The 19,035-nt window shown below is 46.8% G+C and overlaps 1 protein-coding gene across 1 annotated transcript in view; it reads right to left on the bottom strand.

The window, feature by feature from the left end:
* CASD1 (CAS1 domain sialic acid O acetyltransferase 1) overlaps positions 1 to 19,035 on the bottom strand; it is a 76,139-nt gene that overhangs the window by 44,159 nt on the left and 12,945 nt on the right. Inside the window, exons 3-4 of the mRNA XM_088459615.1 lie at positions 12,739 to 12,835; positions 8,067 to 8,187 (exon numbers count right to left, since the gene is read on the bottom strand). Of these exons, the coding sequence (XP_088315741.1) occupies positions 8,067 to 8,187; positions 12,739 to 12,835 (218 nt within the window). The remainder of the gene's footprint in view (positions 1 to 8,066; positions 8,188 to 12,738; positions 12,836 to 19,035) is intronic.

The following is a 19,035-nucleotide window of genomic DNA, read 5'->3' as shown; positions in this document are numbered from 1 at the left end:
TCAGACATAGAGGCATCTACAGACCGCAAAGAGCGAGCGCTCAATTTAAATAGCCAGCCCCTTTTTCAGAACGAGCGTCCGCAAATAGCGTCTGGCTCTGAATCAGGCCCTCAGTTTCTAGGTCATTGCAGGCGTCAACAGCATAGGACACACACAGGTGACTGTGCCAAAAGGCTCAGAATCAGGCCAATGTGACTTGGTTTCTCAGTTCCAGAACCCGGAGAGATGTTAATGGTCAGTCGTGTCGTAGGAGTGGCTGGATGGTCGGGTTCCTTCCCGGCTCACCAGGGCCTGTTAAGCTCAGTCAAAAGCAGATCAATGGCTGCTATTTTCAGAACGCATTTACCTAGATGCCTGATCCTAATGATTTTATTATAAATTATTACCCAGCTCTGCTCCCCACTCTTCCTTTTTGGCCGCCCAACAAACTGTTTAGAATGTCAGCTCTTGCGAGCAGGGCCCTCTCTATGAGTTGCTACGTAATCTGCGGCCACTAATTCTGTGCATCAGTAACGTTACGTTCTTGTACTCTGTGTGAAGACCCTTGTACTTTGCAATGTTGCACCGTTTCTCCACAATATGCGGCACTGCGGAACCCCTGTGTCCTTAAGAATAAAATATAATAATGTATAGAGATTGCATTATCTTGTACTAAAAATGTTAAAGGTTGTTAAAAGGCCACATCCTGACAACCTTAATATTATGTGAACTTTCTGCATAGAAGATACAGTTGTATAATGAAGAATATCAACTACAACAACAAACCAGCATGAAAAATGAGAACCATGGGAGTTCAGCAAGCATTGACTCTGTTTACCTGATTTCCTGGAGCTACACTGACCGAGCCTGTAAAACCTGCCCGTGTGCCAGGCCCTAATATATGCTAAAGGCAAAACAGAACAATGAGCAAGGAGTTTGAGGGATGACTGGTTTTCTTTAGGCTGCTGCAACTGTTGAGTTAAGAAGGTTAATGCTGAAATGTATACGGGGATGTAACTCATATAGTCAGTGTGATTCACTAGTGCTTAAGGTGTCACCTCCACACCATGGGTGGCAGACAATGAGTTACACTAAAACTCTATTTATTGAGTCACTCGATTAACTAGGCTTTTTATTTTTTTACCAATTTTTTGTTTTACCAATTTATCCAGTATCTAAAACTGCTCTTCTTGAAGGGAACTATCACTCCTAAGGCACAGTTTTTCTGATTCAAACACCAGGAAGGGACTTCATAATCAGAATAAGGAGATTATTTCTGTGCAGTTACAGACACGCCGTCAAAGACAGCCGAGTCAGGTCTGGGTGAAGACAAGGACCCTGCGACAGAAGGTCCGGTCGTAGCGGCAACCACAGATGACTGTCCACGGACAGACCCTGAAGGTCTGAGAACCAGTGCCGTCTGGGCCACGCGGGAGCTATCAACAGGAGCGTCCCTCTTTCCTGTTTGAATTTCCGGATTACCCGTGGAAGAAGGGAAACCGGAGGAAACAGATAAGCGAACCGGAACGTCCACCGGACGGACAGAGCATCCACCAGAGACGCCTTTTCGTCTCTTGTGCGAGACCCGTACACCGGCAACTTGTTGTTGTGCCGGGACGCCATGAGGTCGATCTCTGGAAGACCCCACCTGTCCACCAGCAGTTGAAAAACGTCCGGGTGCAGGGACCATTCCACCGGATGAACGTCCTGGCGACTGAGAAAGTCCGCCTCCCAGTTTAGCACTCCCGCGATGAAGACAGCTGATATGGCCGGAAGATTGCGCTCCGCCCATACCAGGATCCGAGACACCACTACGAGAGCCGCCCGACTTCGGGTTCCACCTTGCCGGTTTATGTAGGCCACGGTGGTAGCGTTGTCCAACTGGACCTGCACTGGGCGACCCTGGAGAACCCGATATGCCTGCTGGAGGGCATTGAAGACCGCACGGAGTTTCAAGATATTTATTGGAAGCTCCGCTTGTGTCGGAGTCCACCTGCCCTGGAACAAGTGTGGACCCGAAACTGCTCCCCAGCCCCGAAGACTGGCGTCCGTTGTCAACAGGACCCAATTCGGTACCCAGAACGGACGACCCTTGTTGAGATGGGTCATCTGCAACCACCAGGCAAGGGACAGGCGAACCTCCGGGGTGAGCACTATCGTCTGGGATTTTAGAGACTGAGGCAGCCCGTTCCACTTGGAAAGGATCAGGTGCTGCAGAGGTCTGGAGTGAAACTGGGCATATTCCACCATGTCGAACACCGACACCATGGAGCCCAGTAACCTCATTGCCGAGTGTAGAGACACCCGGCGGCTGTGCAGACAACTGCGCACCCTCGACTGTAAAGCAGAGATCTTTTCCCCCATCACAAAGATTCTTTGCTGTCCCGAGCCCAATAAGGCTCCGAGGTGCAGAATCCGCCGAGACGGGATTAGAGTGGACTTCTGCCAGTTTATTAACCAGCCGTGCCGTTGCAGTAGCGCAATGGTCAGGTCCAAGTTGCGCAGAAGGAGCTCCGGAGATCCTGCCACTAATAAAAGGTTGTCCAAGTACGGCAACATGCGGACTCCCTGCAGCCGCAGAGAAGCCGCCATAACCGCCATCACCTTGGTGAACACACGCGGTGCTGTCGCCAGGCCAAAAGGCAACGCCCGAAACTGAAAGTGGTCGCTGCGGATTGCAAACCTGAGGAACTGTTGATGGCGCAAAAGAATAGGGACATGCAGGTAAGCGTCCTGTATGTCCAATGACACCATGTAGTCCCCAGGTTCCAGCGCCAGAATGATGGACCGTAGGGTCTCCATCCGAAACTTCGGCACCCGCAAAGACTTGTTGAGAGCTTTGAGGTTGAGAATCGGACGATACGACCCATTGGGTTTCTGCATCAAAAAGAGATTGGAATAGAAACCCTGGCCCCTCTGGGAGAATGGAACAGGCACTATAACTCCAGCCTGGAGCATAGTGTGCAAGACCTTCCGCAGCTCCGTGGCCTTTTTCCGGTCTGATGGTAGACCCGTGGTGAAAAATCGAGCCGGGGGTCTGTGCCGGAAAGAGAGGGCGTACCCGTGGGAGACCACCTCGAGAACCCAAGTTTCTGTCGTGGTGACCGACAAACCCCGGGCGAACTGCAGCAGGCGGCCTCCCACTTTGGGATCCCCCAAAGGGAGGCCCGGACCGTCAGGCCGCAGGCTTGTCATCTGGCTTAGGGGCCGGACGTCTGGTACTCCATGCCTGCTTCCGGGGCTTGGACGATTTCTTGGGACTAGCCTGTCGGGGAAAAGACTGTGGTTTGGGCCTGCCCTGGGCCCTATAAGACCGAAAGGACGATGGTCCTGAACCAGAAGGAACAGCGGCCGACAGGAGACATGCCGATTTGGCTGCCGCCAGTGTGGCTACAATCTTGTCCAGATCTGGACCGAAGAGAACTTCTCCGTTAAAGGGCAACGCCTCCAAACCCTTTTTGGAATCAGCGTCCGCCTTCCAGGATCGCAACCACAAGGTGCGACGAGCAGCCACCGCTGCTGAAGAAATTCGAGACACCAGGGTACTAATGTCTAAGGCCGCCTCGTTGATATAAGTGGCCGAATCACGGAGATTAACAATCAACTCCGCCTGTTCAGCCGGACAGTCGGAATCGAAGGATGCCTCCAACGAATCCGCCCAGCGCTCCATAGCTCTGGCAACCCAGCAAATGGCCATAGCCGGCCGCGCTGCCCCCCACGCAAGGGAATAAGCGGACTTCAGGCAGATCTCCACCTTGCGGTCCGTAGCATCCTTAAGGGAGGACATGGATGGCATTGGTAATGTGGCACTACGGACAAGACGCGTCACATGAGAATCCACCTGTGGAGGGGATTCCCACTTAGCAAAATAATTATTCGCGAACAGATAAGCCACCGCCAGGCGCCTCTGCGGCTGGTATCGCTTGCCAGGCTGTTTCCACGCCTCCTCTAAATGGTCCACCAACTGACCCGAAAGAGGAAAGACTGTGGCGTCACCCTTCACATCCTTAAAAAAGGCATACTTGGATTTAGCCGCTGGGGGAACTTCGTCCTCAATCACCAAGGCTGTGCGGACTGCCCGAATAAGTCCAGGAATATACACCTTGGACCTAGCGTCTGCGTCCTTAGTATGGAGAGGTTCCTGATCGTAAGGATCCAGAATCTCCCCATCATCAGACGTCCCTTCGTCATCCTCATAAGGAGCCGACAGAGACGCCACCGGCCGTTTATGCGGCCGCATCACAGCCTCCTCCTGCAACACATCCGACAAGTGCTGTACAGAACTCGTCAGGGAGTTAACCCACACCGGCTCCTGAGAAACCGGGAGAGGGGAAATAGGGAGACTGCGGGGTACCACCAATTGTCTTGGGAAACCCAGCATGGGTGACGAAACCACTGATTGCTGGGACAAACCCATCTGTGTAAACGCGGGCTGCGGAGCTAACTGGCCCACTAAGGTTGTAAGCGCCTGAGCGAAACAAGCCCAGGGCGGCTCCTGTACCGGTGCTGTAACCGTAATAGGCCGCGACATTGACAAACACTGCCGGCAGAGGCCCTCCGCGCTACCCTCCCCCTCCGCTAAAGGTACTTTACACGTAGTACACTGTAGCCGGAGAGGAAAGTCACTTTCAGACATGATGTTAGAAAGTATGTGACCCCTCTCACCAATTGTTTTAAAAAGGCGAGAGACCACCCTGCAGCACCGCACCGCATGGGCTTTAGCAGAAAGCACAGGGACAGTAATAAGGCTGACAGTCAGAGAAGAAAAGTACAGGCAGCAGCGCTAGCACAGTCACATACAATGCAAAGAAAATCAATTCCTGCACTAACCAGCGCTGATAAATCAACTACACAGACACAGAGTCTGGTAGGACACAGCGCTGCATACACAGACCTGACCACAGCGGAGGAGAGATATGCGGGGGGACCCAGACCACGATGCCTCTGTCCAGACTTCCAGCAGCGGTCACCATGCATTCTTGAAGATGGCCGCCGAGGAGCAGAGAGGAGGCTGGCCTGGGGGAGGAGCACTGCCACAGGGCCAGTCGGCGTGTTGCAGAGAGGGCTGTGTGCAGCGGGGGAGGCGCCGGCTGTGAGACAGGGAAGGTGCGCTCCCCTGGCATGCATTTAACCCCCAGGACGCCGCAGCGCTACCGCTCTGCTGCGGTCCGCTGTCCCAGGGGGGTAGTGGAAGCGCAGGTTATATACCTGGCTGCACGCTGCAGCCAGTCCCCAGGGAGCCCCCTGCCTGGGGACTCTGGACCATGTAACAGCGGGGACCCACCGCGGGACCCCGCTGCTTACCTTGCTGTCCCCCTTGATTCCGGCCATGGTCCGGAACATCTGGGGTCACAGCTAGCTGTGACCCCAGATGCTCACCAGCATCCCCGGATCGGTACCGGCGTTCTGGTACCGGTGGGGGTGTAGGGAAGACAGCATGGACGTCAGGACTGACTGTCCATGCTGTACTTCCAGATGTGCAGCCACAGCTGCATGCAGAAAACTTCAGGGGCTCTTCTTAGCCCCCACTCCAACAGGTGCACCCGACTCCGGCCAGGCACCAAACTAAACTGAGGTGCCTTGGCTCGGGGGCGGGGTATAGGAGGGGGAACCTAGTGCATCCTGGGAGGCTGAAAGCTTAACTCTATGGTGCCCGATGACTGACGTCACACCTATACCCCAAGGTATCCTGTGGATACCCTATGGACCCTGAAGTAGAAATACAGGTGTCACATATCACATTACTCAGCACAGTCTCCCATATACAGACTCAGGAGCACACAGATATACAGGTGTCACATATCACATTACTCAGCACAGTCTCCCATATATACAGACTCAGGAGCACACAGATATACAGGTGTCACATATCACATTACTCAGCACAGTCTCCCATATATACAGACTCAGGAGCACACAGATATACAGGTGTCACATATCACATTACTCAGCACAGTCTCCCATATACAGACTCAGTTGCACACAGATATACAGGTGTCACATATCACATTACTCAGCACAGTCTCCCATATACAGACTCAGTTGCACACAGATATACAGGTGTCACATATCAAATGAATCAGTAGAATCTGCTGGTGCTTCCTAGTCGCATCGCATTGCAACTTAGGCGCATTTTTGGTAAAAAAAAATAAAATAAAGCAGCCAGATGCTGGTGGAGCAGCACAGAACCTAGCGGCTCACTCACGTCAGGCAGGTTGCACTGCAGGGCGTATTGAAGCTAGATGTATGAGGACACATCTCTAAGTATAACTTATTCAGCAAACATTAGCTGAAGTGTGGGACTCCTGAATAGCTAATACAAATATACACAAAAGTACAGCGCTGGCTTCCAAAATGAGCACCACGTCAATACATGCAGGTTAGATCAAATGTTCACACTAGTGATGGACACGCGCGCCATGATTCCGCTGGTGATGGCTGCCCATTGGCCTAATATCACCATGTGTGTTGTCCGGTGGCCAGTAAGGTTCCAATTGTACTGTTATCGTCCATACATAAACCGTTCCACAATATACTGTACAACGGCAAATGTTTTAGAAGATGAAAAACAAAATATTTGAGGCCAGGCTTGAATTATGGAGAGGACGTCACATGTTACCTATGCGCATCAGACGTCAGTCAGTCTCACCTAATCAAATACACGGCTGGGCGTATATATGGCAGACAGCCTCAGCTTGTAATATGACAGATAATGATTATTTAACATCCAGACAGACTACTGGATCTTGCATATTCATATGTGGATGCTACATGAAGCTTTTTGTATATACAATCAACTTTTTTATCTTTGGAAACATCGGTGTTCGCCTTCAAATGCACCTGTTAGCTGCACATAGCGTGGGCAGCCATTTTGTTGACTGAACCAATTTTCACAGGACAGCAGACTATGGGCCTGATTCAGAGATGCACGCTATAGCAGCCGTAACTGCGTCTATGCCGCAGCGCCACTACATCTTTATACTACTGCCGCGACCGATGGTCATCCTACTGAGACCCTCCTAGCTGCACAGTTAATCCTCCCCTGTGCATAATAAGATGCACCATTGGTCACACCATCGGAGATTACACCAGCCCTATTGAGGTGCAGAATCTCTCCTTATGGAGGTGCAGAATCTCCATCTGAACATGGCTGCCGATGTCAGCACCACTGCGTCTGGCTAGCCAACCCCATGATACCTCCTAGGATCAGCCACTGAAATCCCCAGCTCTCACATCCAAATTGGTTCCACGGCTTCCAGCAGTAACCATCGGGACGCATGCTCACACTGAAAACATCGCCCGCTTGTGCGTGGCATCGACACCACGTGCACCTCTGAATCAGGGCCTATATGTGCACCAGGATAAATGGCTTTCATGCATCAGTGATGTCACTGCTTTATGGTGAATCGGCAGCCCCCGATTTGAATATTTCAGCCCACAAAATGGCTGCCTGTGCTGAGTGCCGTTATGAATGATATCACCAATTCCTGCCTGACAGGCTGCATTCTCATGATTACTGATTCAGCCCACAAAATGGCTGCCTGTGCTGAGTGCCGTTATGAATGATATCACAGATTCCTGCCTGACCGCCTGCATTCTCATGATTACTAGTTCAGCCCACAAAATGGCTGCCTGTCTTAAGTGCCGTGATGAGATCACCGATTCCTGCCTGCATTCTCATGATTACTGGTTCAGCCCACAAAATGGCTGCCTGTGCTGAGGGCCGTGATGATATCACCGATTCCTGCCTGACAGGCTGCATTCTCAAGATTACAGGTTCAGCCCACAAAATGGCTGCTTGTGCTGAGTGCATTGATGATATCACCGATTCCTGCCTGACAGGCTCCATTCTCATGATTACTGGTTCAGCCCACAAAATGGCTGCCTTTGAAGTGTGTAGGATCCTTGGTAGATCCTGAATCCAATAATTTTACATGTTAAAAATATATATTTTTTTAAAACAGGTTCTAATAGTAACGCCTTTCTCTGCCTTATTACTCGATAGTCTCAAATAATCCCGGATCTTAGAAAGTTAATTGCTTGGCTTTACGGCACGTGGGGAAATACCGCAGTGGTTTATTAGTTACCTTGATCCCTCCTCCTTTGGACTGTGGGTCAATAATCCTTACAAACGCGTAGAACAACTGGCGTATCCGGGAATCTCCTACAAACGTAACACGTTGGTTTTTAAGGCAGCTTCTGGTTTCACTACATATATAAAGAAAAATTAAAACAAACCATAAATAAAGTTTCATAGACCAAAATAGAAGTGCTGTCCAATATTAATGTCTCCAATGATAAAAGACACAAGCATTAAAATGGTGCAACTCACCCCATACCAGGAACCTTCTTTCTAAGAGCAACCTCTATCTGGTAATACTTTTAGGAGAACTTTAGGATTAAGGAAAGAGCTAAATATAACATGCTCTGGATACTACTATATTGACCTCAGCTATTTCTAAATTAAGAGTCTAAAGTAGATTTATTAAGAAAGAAAACATTAAGAAGCATGCAGAGACCTGTCAGATATAAGTGGACCTGTCACAATCTAATTACAAGTTAGGCATGCACTAAAAAGCTTTCACAGATAATCATTGCGTGCGCTTTCTGAGAAGACTACTTCCACTTAAAATACCAACATATCCATATATCTACACATTCACACATCTATCAGCATTAATCCACTGCACTCTCCCCTCCTATATTTGGGTTCTATGTGGTCACATTGTTTAAATAAAAACCATAGAAGCTCTGCAGTCAACATTTACGTCAGAGACACTCCAAGCTGTATTCTCTGTACTTTATAAACAGGGAATGTTAGTTTCAATTGTTACAACATTTGTTAAGCTGACCAACTGCGCCAAAGTCTTTCCCCAACTGGTCAGTCCTACTTTATTACTCAGAACTGTATGTAAGCAGGGCAATTACTAGCACATTAGTGTTAAACATAAGACATGCTGCCTGGTTTGAGACTCACCTGCACACAGGCTTTTAAAGGTAAGACCTCCACCAATCATATCAGCTATTAAACACCTAGGAAAGCACACCCGGAACCTTGAGGCAGGATATGTCGGACCACTGTTTCCGTTTGCTACTGCCTGTGTTTTTTACGGTGTAACAATTAGATTATGCTCTGACTGTATTATACCTCTCTGAAAGTCCTGATGTACTACACTTGATAACACTACATGCATACAGCCTAGATCAGCAGTTTTTCCCAACAGGTCATGTTTTAAGGATTTCTGCCTGTGGAAGCAGATGGGCTAATTACTGAACCAGCAAAACAGATTAGCACAAATGTGCATTATTAAAGAAGTCCACAAATAGTGGCCTATTGGTGCGTCTGTTCGTGCGTCTTTTTACTTTCAAATGTGTCTTATTTGCACAACGATGCGAATAGATAGCACAAGCAGCTTCTGCTGATTAGAATGATATGCAGCATGCCTATGTTCTGTGAGCGAGTGCGGGTGTATCTGCATGCGAAATGCTACGTTACAGTGTCAGCGGCTGTAACACTAACGTAGTGTTTAGCATGCAGATACACCCGCACTCGCTCACAGAACATAGGCATGCTGCATATCATTCTAATCAGCAGAAGCTGCTTGTGCTATCTATTCGCATCGTTGTGCAAATAAGACACATTTGAAAGTAAAAAGACGCACAAAAAGAAGCTCGATGCTGAGTCACAACACGGCATGGCGTGACTAGAAGGGCTGCTTAACGCGCCAGGAGGCTAGATGTATGTGGACCCATGTGTACTTGAGAATCCCTGCTCTACAGATGTGTCCTCGCTCATCTTTGCTGGAATCGTATCAAAACAGCCCCTCGTGGCGCGAGCCTCTGCTAGCACCGGACGTCTTTTTTGATGAATATGTGTCTAAGTCGCATTGCGATGTGACTAGGAAGCGCCACGAGACTGTGCCGATTAATTTGATACAGTATGTGACACTTGTATATCTGTGTGCGTCTGAGTCTCTAAATCAGCATGAGAAGTGCTACGATGCAGGGGAAGCAGCTGTTTTCCACGCCAAGTGCCATTTCTATTCTCAGTTGCACACAGATATACAAGTGTCGCATATCAAATTAATCAGCACGTCCTGGACGCCCGATGCTAGCAGAGCTGCATGGGACCTGGCGGCCCACTCCGGCGCAGGCATATCGCGCTGTATGCCATATTGAGGCTAGATCAGCAAGGACACATCTGTAGATTGATTTTTACTGTAAATTTTCCCTTGTATTTTGAACTCATGCCTGCACGTCAGAATACAAGAGAAGGCGCGCCTGCTCCTATTCTCCCCTTGGGGGTGACATTTTACCTGTGGATTTCCATGTAAACGTCACCGTGGGAGCAGCTGTGCTTTGTGACTCAGCAGTTAGCTGAACAGCCTCTGCCACATGCAAAACATTTGTAAAGTGTCTTCTTTACTTTGGCAGTTACAGGTGACTATAGAGCTTTTTCTTTGGCGACTGTTACAAGAAAAAATGCTTTGGTGACTTAGAGGATACAACAAGATTTAAAGACTGTGTGTGTGTGGGGGGGGGGGGGGGGGGACATTCCTTAATATGAAAATGTGTGTATTTATGCTTCAAGTGCATATACTAGTTCAGGCCTGGCCAACCTGTGGCTCTCCAGATGTTGTGAAACTACAAGTCCCAGCATGCCCTGCTACAGTTTTGCCATTAGGGAATGCTAAAACTGTTGCAGGGCATGATGGGACTTGTAGTTTCACAACAGCTGGAGAGCCACATGTTGGCCAGGCCTGCACAAGTTCATACCCCATTCTGAGGTTCTCACGTCTGTCCATTCTGGAACTTTTAATATTTTTCTCCTAAAATACTGTCGCACTTGGACTCATGACACAATGACATAAGTGAGTTTTGAGAGGACGATGGAGTTCTCTCATCTCATTGTAAAGCTTTCTGAACACCGATTTGTGTGCACATCATGCACTTCCTTGTATAAATTGAGGCTAACACAGCAAAATTGTGCCCTGCTTAAAAGGGGTTTGGTATGATTTATCGACAGTCAGAATGTCGACCAGGGAATGCTGACATCCTTTACCATCATGTTTAAAGTTATAATACCAACAGAGTTAAATTTATAACGCTGGAATTCAATTGTTATTGCGCGCCCGATCTCCCTTCTAAAGTGACGGGGTGATATTCAATAGCTGTGCCAATCGGGCATGAGTAAGAGGGCGCCCATTACTTTTCGCACATGTTGCGCCCAAATGCGACTAAACCCATCTAAACTATTAGGCACGCTGGCGAAAAGCCGGCGTTTTCGCATATTTCTGCTCGCCGCCTCTGGAGAATGTGAGCAGAAATAATTGCGCCCGATTAGCATAACAATTGAATTGCTCAGATGGGTGCCCAAAAACACAATTAAATTCCCACCTAACATTACTACCGCGTCGGCATTTTTCTGGTCGACATTACACTGTGGGCTAATTATCTACTCCCCCTTTAAACCTTCTAAAAAGAAGAGGAGGTGTTATCTATAGCAACCAATCAGATTCTATCATTTACCTAGTACAGTCTAGGAAATAATATCTACAATCTGTCTGGTTGCTTCACTTTTCCTTTTTAGAAGGTTTGATAAATCTCCCCCTAAAGGTGGGTACACACTGCAAAGATATAGCTGTAGATGATGGTCATTCATATACACTGAACGACCATCATCTTCCAGACAGCCGCGGGTACCGCAACTGCATGTGTACGGGCGGTCGGCTGATCGCCCGTACACACTGGCCGATAAGACAGATATATCTGCAAAAATATCTGCTCATCGGCTGTGCAGCACAGCCAACGCGATCTGTCTGAACAACGCCCGACGGGCACCAAATATAATGGGCGATCAATTGATCGGCCAATATATCTGCCAGTTTGTACCCAGCATTAGGGTTAAGGTGCTAACCAATACCAGTAACAAAGGGCACCAGTGTTTGCAATAGGCAAATTTGCTTTGTGTACGAAAAAGGACACATTCCGTAACAAAACTTTTTTAGGCCCGTTTAACTGTCTAGACTAGAGATACACTATTCTTTTTTTATATGTAATCCTTCCCTTTTTATTCTGTGTCTGTGGTGAACAAACTTTCCACTATCTCTTAGTCTTAAAACAAAAAGAGAAGCAAATGCAGGTTGGTACAAGAACAGAGATCAGAGGGGAGGTATAAAAGTCTCGGGAGCCTTCAGATACGTGGGTGAAAAACAAAAGGATGTGTTGTATGTTGTAAGTTGTCTACAAATAATAAATACATAAAGATGAGAAAAGTAGCATATAAGTCTTTAAAGCAGCTGTCCCACGTATTTTCCTTTTTCTTTATACAGCATGTTGAATAGAATTTGGACATTATAATTTAATCAGTATCTCTTACTTAACATTCTATGGAGGGAAAACAAATATGGCTGTCAGACACAGCTCTCAGCTTACTATGTGATGGCAAAGGGAGGGGAAGGAGGGAAAGGATGTCACAGTGAAGAGAGAACTCAAAGGGCTTTTCCAAGCCTCTCTGGTAAGTAGATCACTTGCCATGTAACTGTGGTGGACATAGTAGTCGTATATATCACTGTGCAAAGGCTGCATAATCATTAATTGTTAATAACAGTCTGAAGAAACAGATTGAGGAAAAAGGCTGCTTCCCATAATGGCCTGCCAGTGATTTATGCTAAGAAAAAAAAAAACTCCTCACTTTTTTTCATGGGACTGGAGCATTAAAGGGCTCATATTGGAGGAGAAAAGTCAGCGTTTCCATACCTTGATTTATACTTGTGCATCATACAGCTGTACGGCTGCCATACTTTTTCACCCAGGAAGCGGCCACTTGATACAAGGTATCCACACGTGTCATTTCCTGGTGAAGAGAACACATAACTCTGAATGGAATTCAACATAAAACATTGTTACTGTGCTTCAACAGAGCCCGGTCTGTGCACAGCCAGTATTAGTTTACGTTACACATCTACAAGCGATTAAGCAAATAAAATAAAGTCATTTCGCCCTCTGAACTATCACTCACCAAACAAAAGCCTGCACCATACAAATTTGCTCAGTTGATCATTCTATTCTCACTGTCTGCAGCGCTTGGGGTCCGCCCGGCGTGTCCGTAAGTGCCGGGCACGCCCCCAAGTATGACGAAAAGGGGACGCGTCTTATAGACACGCCCTCTCTTCATGGCCACACCCTCTTTTTCGGGCGCACGTGCACAAAGTTGCCCTCTCTAGCTCCGGCACCCTGCCTGCCGCCGGAGCTAGAGTGAACACTATCAGTGCTGTGAGGCAGTAACGCTAACCATTACACAGTCTGTGCTGCGATGCTCACGTGTTGCTTTTAAAAGTTATAGAAACAGTCTGATGACGGAAGATAAAGCGCAAATGGTCTATCTAGCCTGCCTATTTTACTTATTGCAGTAATAATCCTGGACAAAGAGATCATACAGGCCAATTGTGCCCTGGCTAGGGGAGTTGAAGCCAACTGGTGCAATAGTGAACAGCAATAGCCTGTTCTGAGGGGTTTAATACTCTTTAAGGCTAAGCCCAGCCACATCGAGTAGCCTTGCTGGTATGTACAGTGTGACGCAGCTGGGAACACTTACAAGCTATGGCTGCGGGTATGGTATGAAAAGAACATTCTTAGGGGTTTATTTACAAGCAGTGAAAAGCTTAATGAAGCGGACCAGTGGAGAAGTAGCCCATGGCCACCAATCAGCTTTGAAGTAACATTTATTAAGTACAATCTATAAAATAATAGGTAGGAGCTGATTGGTTGCCATGGGCAACTTCTCCACTGGTCCACTTCACTAAGTTTTTCACTGCTTAATAAATAAACTCCTTCGAATGCCGACAGAGACTTTAGGTCAACAATTAATATGTTGACATGTTCATAATGTCGCCACCGGATGTTGACATAGAGTTATTTACTTATTTTAGCCTAACCCTAACATTAAGCAAAAGAATTCTGGTTTCAACATGTTAAATGGCGACATTTTGAGCACGTCGACATTTTAACCATGTCGAGATTTTTTTCTTTTTAATGTCGATATAACGATATAATAGTTGACAACCTAAAGTCCATGATGACCTTCTGAACATCAACTGGCAGACTGGATACCACACACTCCATACAGTCAGGTTATTGAGGCTCTTAGCTGGTTGGCAACATTTGTGGAAGGCTGATTTCATTGTTCACCTCAAGAGCGCAGATGGGGGGGGGAGTACAGTAGGGGGGAAGAAGAGGCATTAGAATCTCAGCTGCACAATTATCTCTCACTGGTATTGGTGTAGTATCAGGGCAGACCTGTGTTTATCCCAAGCATGTTACTGTTTTGTATTACAGCTGAAGACCGTTGTGCTTTATTGCGACCAACATTGAATACTAAAACAAAGGAGCACGCAGCATATTCCGATCAGTTTAGGCAAAACGTGTTTACGATGAAGGTTCTCAATGCGAAATAACATTCCCATACATTCTACTTGAATATTTCCAAGAAACTACACCCCTCACTTAATTGCACAGCAAAGTACGTTGTTATCTCATGACTGAAGGCCTATAATTACGTCCATCATCCCCTGATTACACAGAGCTCTCCTCCCCATCTACGTAACGTACAGTGACAAGAATAGAAGATGATATTTACGGTTATTGCATATCATTATACAGGTATTAACCCACAGTTCAAGCAAAAGTTGCTGCAAAATCAATTAATAATAAGCAATAATAGTAGATGCTCGCTTTCAAGAAGTAAAATAAAAAGAAAAGTCCAAATGCAGAGGCCTAGCTATGTCCTGTCCTGTGCGTGCATTTGTTAGCACTAATATCAGGGAGTGCGCCTTACTGGGAATAGAAGTGACGAGGCTGCAAATCTTAAGCCACGTATCCACTAGGCGATTAATATGAGCGATTGAATTATTACGACATCGTTAGCGTTCAATCGCTCATGTAGTGTTCCCTCTAGCTCCGGCACGAGGCAGGGTGCCGGAGCTAGAAAGGGCATGTCCGTGCGCGCGCCTAAATCTCGCGCGCGACCAAGGGGGCGTGGTCATCAAAAAGGGGGCGTGTCTATAAGACGCGTCCCCTTTTCGCCACTCTTGGGGGCGTGCCCGGCACTTACGGACACGCCGGGCAGCCCCCAAGCCTTGCAGACAGGGAGAATAGATGCTGGGCGCATGCGCCCGGCGTCTATTCTCCGGCGGTGACCGGGTAACCGCACATTTCTTCACCCGCAGGACCCGCGGGTGAAGACGGTTCCCGCAGGTAGTAAGGGCAGGGCGCTTTTTGCTCTCCTTCTGGAGGGCAGGGCGCTTTTTGCCTTCCAGAAAGAGGGCAGGGCGCCGCGCCCCGCTAAAACAGCCTAGCGGGAACGCTACTCATTAATCGTTCATTCAAATATTGAAAAGGACCAGCGATGCGCGCTCCCGCTGGTCGATTTTGACATCTATCATCACCTGAACATACCAGTCAATCTGCCGCTATCGACAGGTTTTGCATGTTCGGGGATGAGGGAGGGTGCCTGCACTGAACGACATATCATACAGTGTGGGCACATTACCCACTGCACAGGATGGAGAACGATTACGCGATTACAATGTTGTAATCATGCAGTCGTTCCACTCTCATGTAGTGTATACGCACCTTTACAGCGTAACCTAGGATGATCTTTTCATTCTGATGTTCAAATTAATTATGGATTATGAAGAGTCCACAATAGACTGAACCACCCCCATAAATACACCAGAAATGTAACATGTACCAGTAATGATAAATGGGCCACATTGGAATACTTCCTTTCTAATGAAAGGCACACTAGGGTGACACTTTGACGCTTATACACAATAAATAAAATTGTCTCTAAAGTACAAAGTTGTAAAGCAAAGTACTTAGACTGGAGCGCCGGGTATTCATTCTGACATCGGAACGAGTGCCCGTCAACAGTGATTGTGTGGACGACTTTAATAAACGACGATCACCGTTACTTCATTCATTAACAATGAACTGGCCGTTCGCGATATCTCTAGGTTTGATGTGCAGCTCATCAGACCTGGCGACCGTCACTAGCGACCGTGGGAGCGTGCAAACATGCGTACACAATGAGCTATGTAGTCGATATGCCGACTTCCATGGCCATGCCTAAAGTTCGGTAATTAAAATCAATACAAAAATCCCTCCTTTTTTTTCTCCTTACTTTTCTACAAAATTTAAATAAAACAGGACCTACAGGACCTGTGTCATTGTACAAAGAGAACTTTATGGATAGGACTGTTATTACAGTATACCAGCATAATAGTCCCATACTGTAGTCATATATAATGTAGTACACAGCTGTGTATTCCTGATTTGTAGTGCAGTGTGGGCGCCCTAACCAGGACTTTAGACAGGTATAGCAGTTTTACACGGCTAGGTGCGGCCTAATTAGGCACGACAAGCACAATAAATAATGGGCGCCCAAAAACTATTTAGTTGCAACATTGGGCACCCATTAATTAGAGCGCCTTAAAAAACAATTGAATTGCCCTAATAGATTTTTATTTTCTTCCTTTTTAAAAAAAAAATTAAAATCTTTAAACATATTTATTTCTTATATGTAGAAAAAAAAAGTGATTTTAGTATTTGTAAAGCAAGTGCACACTCAGAGGCTACTCACACCTACATCCTGATAAATTAAACATTACTAGTTTCATGTGTAAATAATGTAAAAACAACTAGAGGTGTTCAATATGCTACTATGAGCATATGGTAACTACAGAGATTGTTTGAGGGTCAGGCTAAATAGCTGGATAGCATCATCTAATAGGCAGTACAGCTTTAATACTAAAGACCAGCCTTTATACAAAAACTATTCTGGGTTACTGTGGGTTAAAAAAAAAAAGAAAGAAAAAACCCAAATGGCTTATAAAAGGTGCCTACACACTAGATGATATTTTACACGATTTGCCCGATTTCGACGCATCAGGACGTCAAATCATGTAAAATATGTGCAAATCGTGAGTGTCCACTCACCATAACGATGGCGATGTACTTACTCACGGGTCGTCCGTTGCATCTTCAGATCTTGCCTACAGCAGGCAAGATCTGCCAATCTCTTACATGATGCACTGGAAATCGTTAAGGATGCACGATAGATCGTTGGACAGATTGGAACATTTTAAGCACCATATCATGTCCTGAAGTGCCGGGGAGCTGGCGGGGAGAGTACAAGGGAAATCGCTCCCGATATCGCATGGTGAGCACAACGTTTAGTGTGTACCCACCATTGCAGGCAAGAGATCATTTCTTAACATTGAAGGCAAGAGATCGTTTCCTAACATTGCAGGCAAGAGACCGTTTCCTAACATTGCAGGCAAGAGACCGTTTCCTAACATTGCAGGCAAGAGACCGTTTCCTAACATTGCAGGCAAGAGACCGTTTCCTAACATTGCAGGCAAGAGACCGTTTCCTAACATTGCAGGCAAGAGACCGTTTCCTAACATTGCAGGCAAGAGACCGTTTCCTAACATTGCAGGCAAGAGACCGTTTCCTAACATTGCAGGCAAGAGACCATTTCCTAACATTGCAGGCAAGAGACCATTTCCTAACACTGCAGGCAAGAGATCGTTTCCTAACATTGCAGGCAAGAGACCGTTTCCTAACATTGCAGGCAAGAGACCATTTCCTAACATTGCAGGCAAGAGACCGTTTCCTAACATTGCAGGCAAGAGACCATTTCCTAACATTGCAGGCAAGAGACCATTTCCTAACACTGCAGGCAAGAGATCGTTTCCTAACATTGCAGGCAAGAGACCGTTTCCTAACATTGCAGGCAAGAGACCGTTTCCTAACATTGCAGGCAAGAGACCGTTTCCTAACATTGCAGGCAAGAGACCGTTTCCTAACATTGCAGGCAAGAGACCATTTCCTAACATTGCAGGCAAGAGACCGTTTCCTAACATTGCAGGCAAGAGACCGTTTCCTAACATTGCAGGCAAGAGACCGTTTCCTAACATTGCAGGCAAGAGACCGTTTCCTAACATTGCAGGCAAGAGACCATTTCCTAACATTGCAGGCAAGAGACCGTTTCCTAACATTGCAGGCAAGAGACCATTTCCTAACATTGCAGGCAAGAGATCATTTCCTAACATTGCAGGCAAGAGACCATTTCCCAACATTGCAGGCAAGAGACCATTTCCCAAAATTGCAGGCAAGAGACCATTTCCCAACATTGCAGGCAAGAGATCATTTCCCAACATTGCAGGCAAGAGATCATTTCCCAACATTGCAGGCAAGAGATCATTTCCCAACATTGCAGGCAAGAGATCATTTACCAACATTGCAGGCAAGAGATCATTTACCAACATTGCAGGCAAGAGATCATTTCCCAACATTGCAGGCAAGAAATCATTTCCTAACATTGCAGGCAAGAGATCGTTTCCTAACATTGCAGGCAAGAGATCGTTTCCTAATATTGCAGGCAAGAGATCGTTTCCTAACATTGCAGGCAAGAGATCGTTTCCTAACATTGCAGGCAAGAGATCGTTTCCTAACATTGCACTTAACAGTAAAAATTGCACTTAGCAACTATAAAAACTCAATGCTCCCATTGTCCATCTTGCACCAGACAGATAAAAGCTAACTGCTGATTGGCTGCTGAGGTTTGCTGCAAAGTCTATACCTCGATGCATCGTTCGTAAAAGAGATAGAATTATTGGAAGATACTTTTGTCATAGGACCCAATCCATAAACCTTTTTTTTTTTCTTTTGAGTACAAGCAAACACCAAAATGGAAACTGACAGCTGAAAGGATCAGTAAAGTTTCATTACATATTTTCACTTCTCTATCACAGAAGCCACAGTCACCACCACTGCTTTCAGTGTGGAATAAAAGAAAGATTGAGAGGGAAAAAAAACTCAAATGATAAGCAGGGTATGCCAGTTACGCTTGCTGTTAATTGCCCTAACGCAGAGCATTTCTGTTGCTTAGGATGGCGCAAGCCGATCACACCAGCTCTGGCTTCCAAACTGCCCCAGTGACGTAAGTTAAAGAAGTCCCACTTTCCTATACAAGGTCAGGCTGGGTGCACA

This window comes from Taudactylus pleione, unplaced genomic scaffold (assembly GCF_031769625.1).
Source record: "Taudactylus pleione unplaced genomic scaffold, aTauple2 ptg000916l, whole genome shotgun sequence".
Taxonomy (NCBI): domain Eukaryota; kingdom Metazoa; phylum Chordata; class Amphibia; order Anura; family Myobatrachidae; genus Taudactylus; species Taudactylus pleione.
This window is presented reverse-complemented; position numbering and strand designations above follow the sequence as displayed.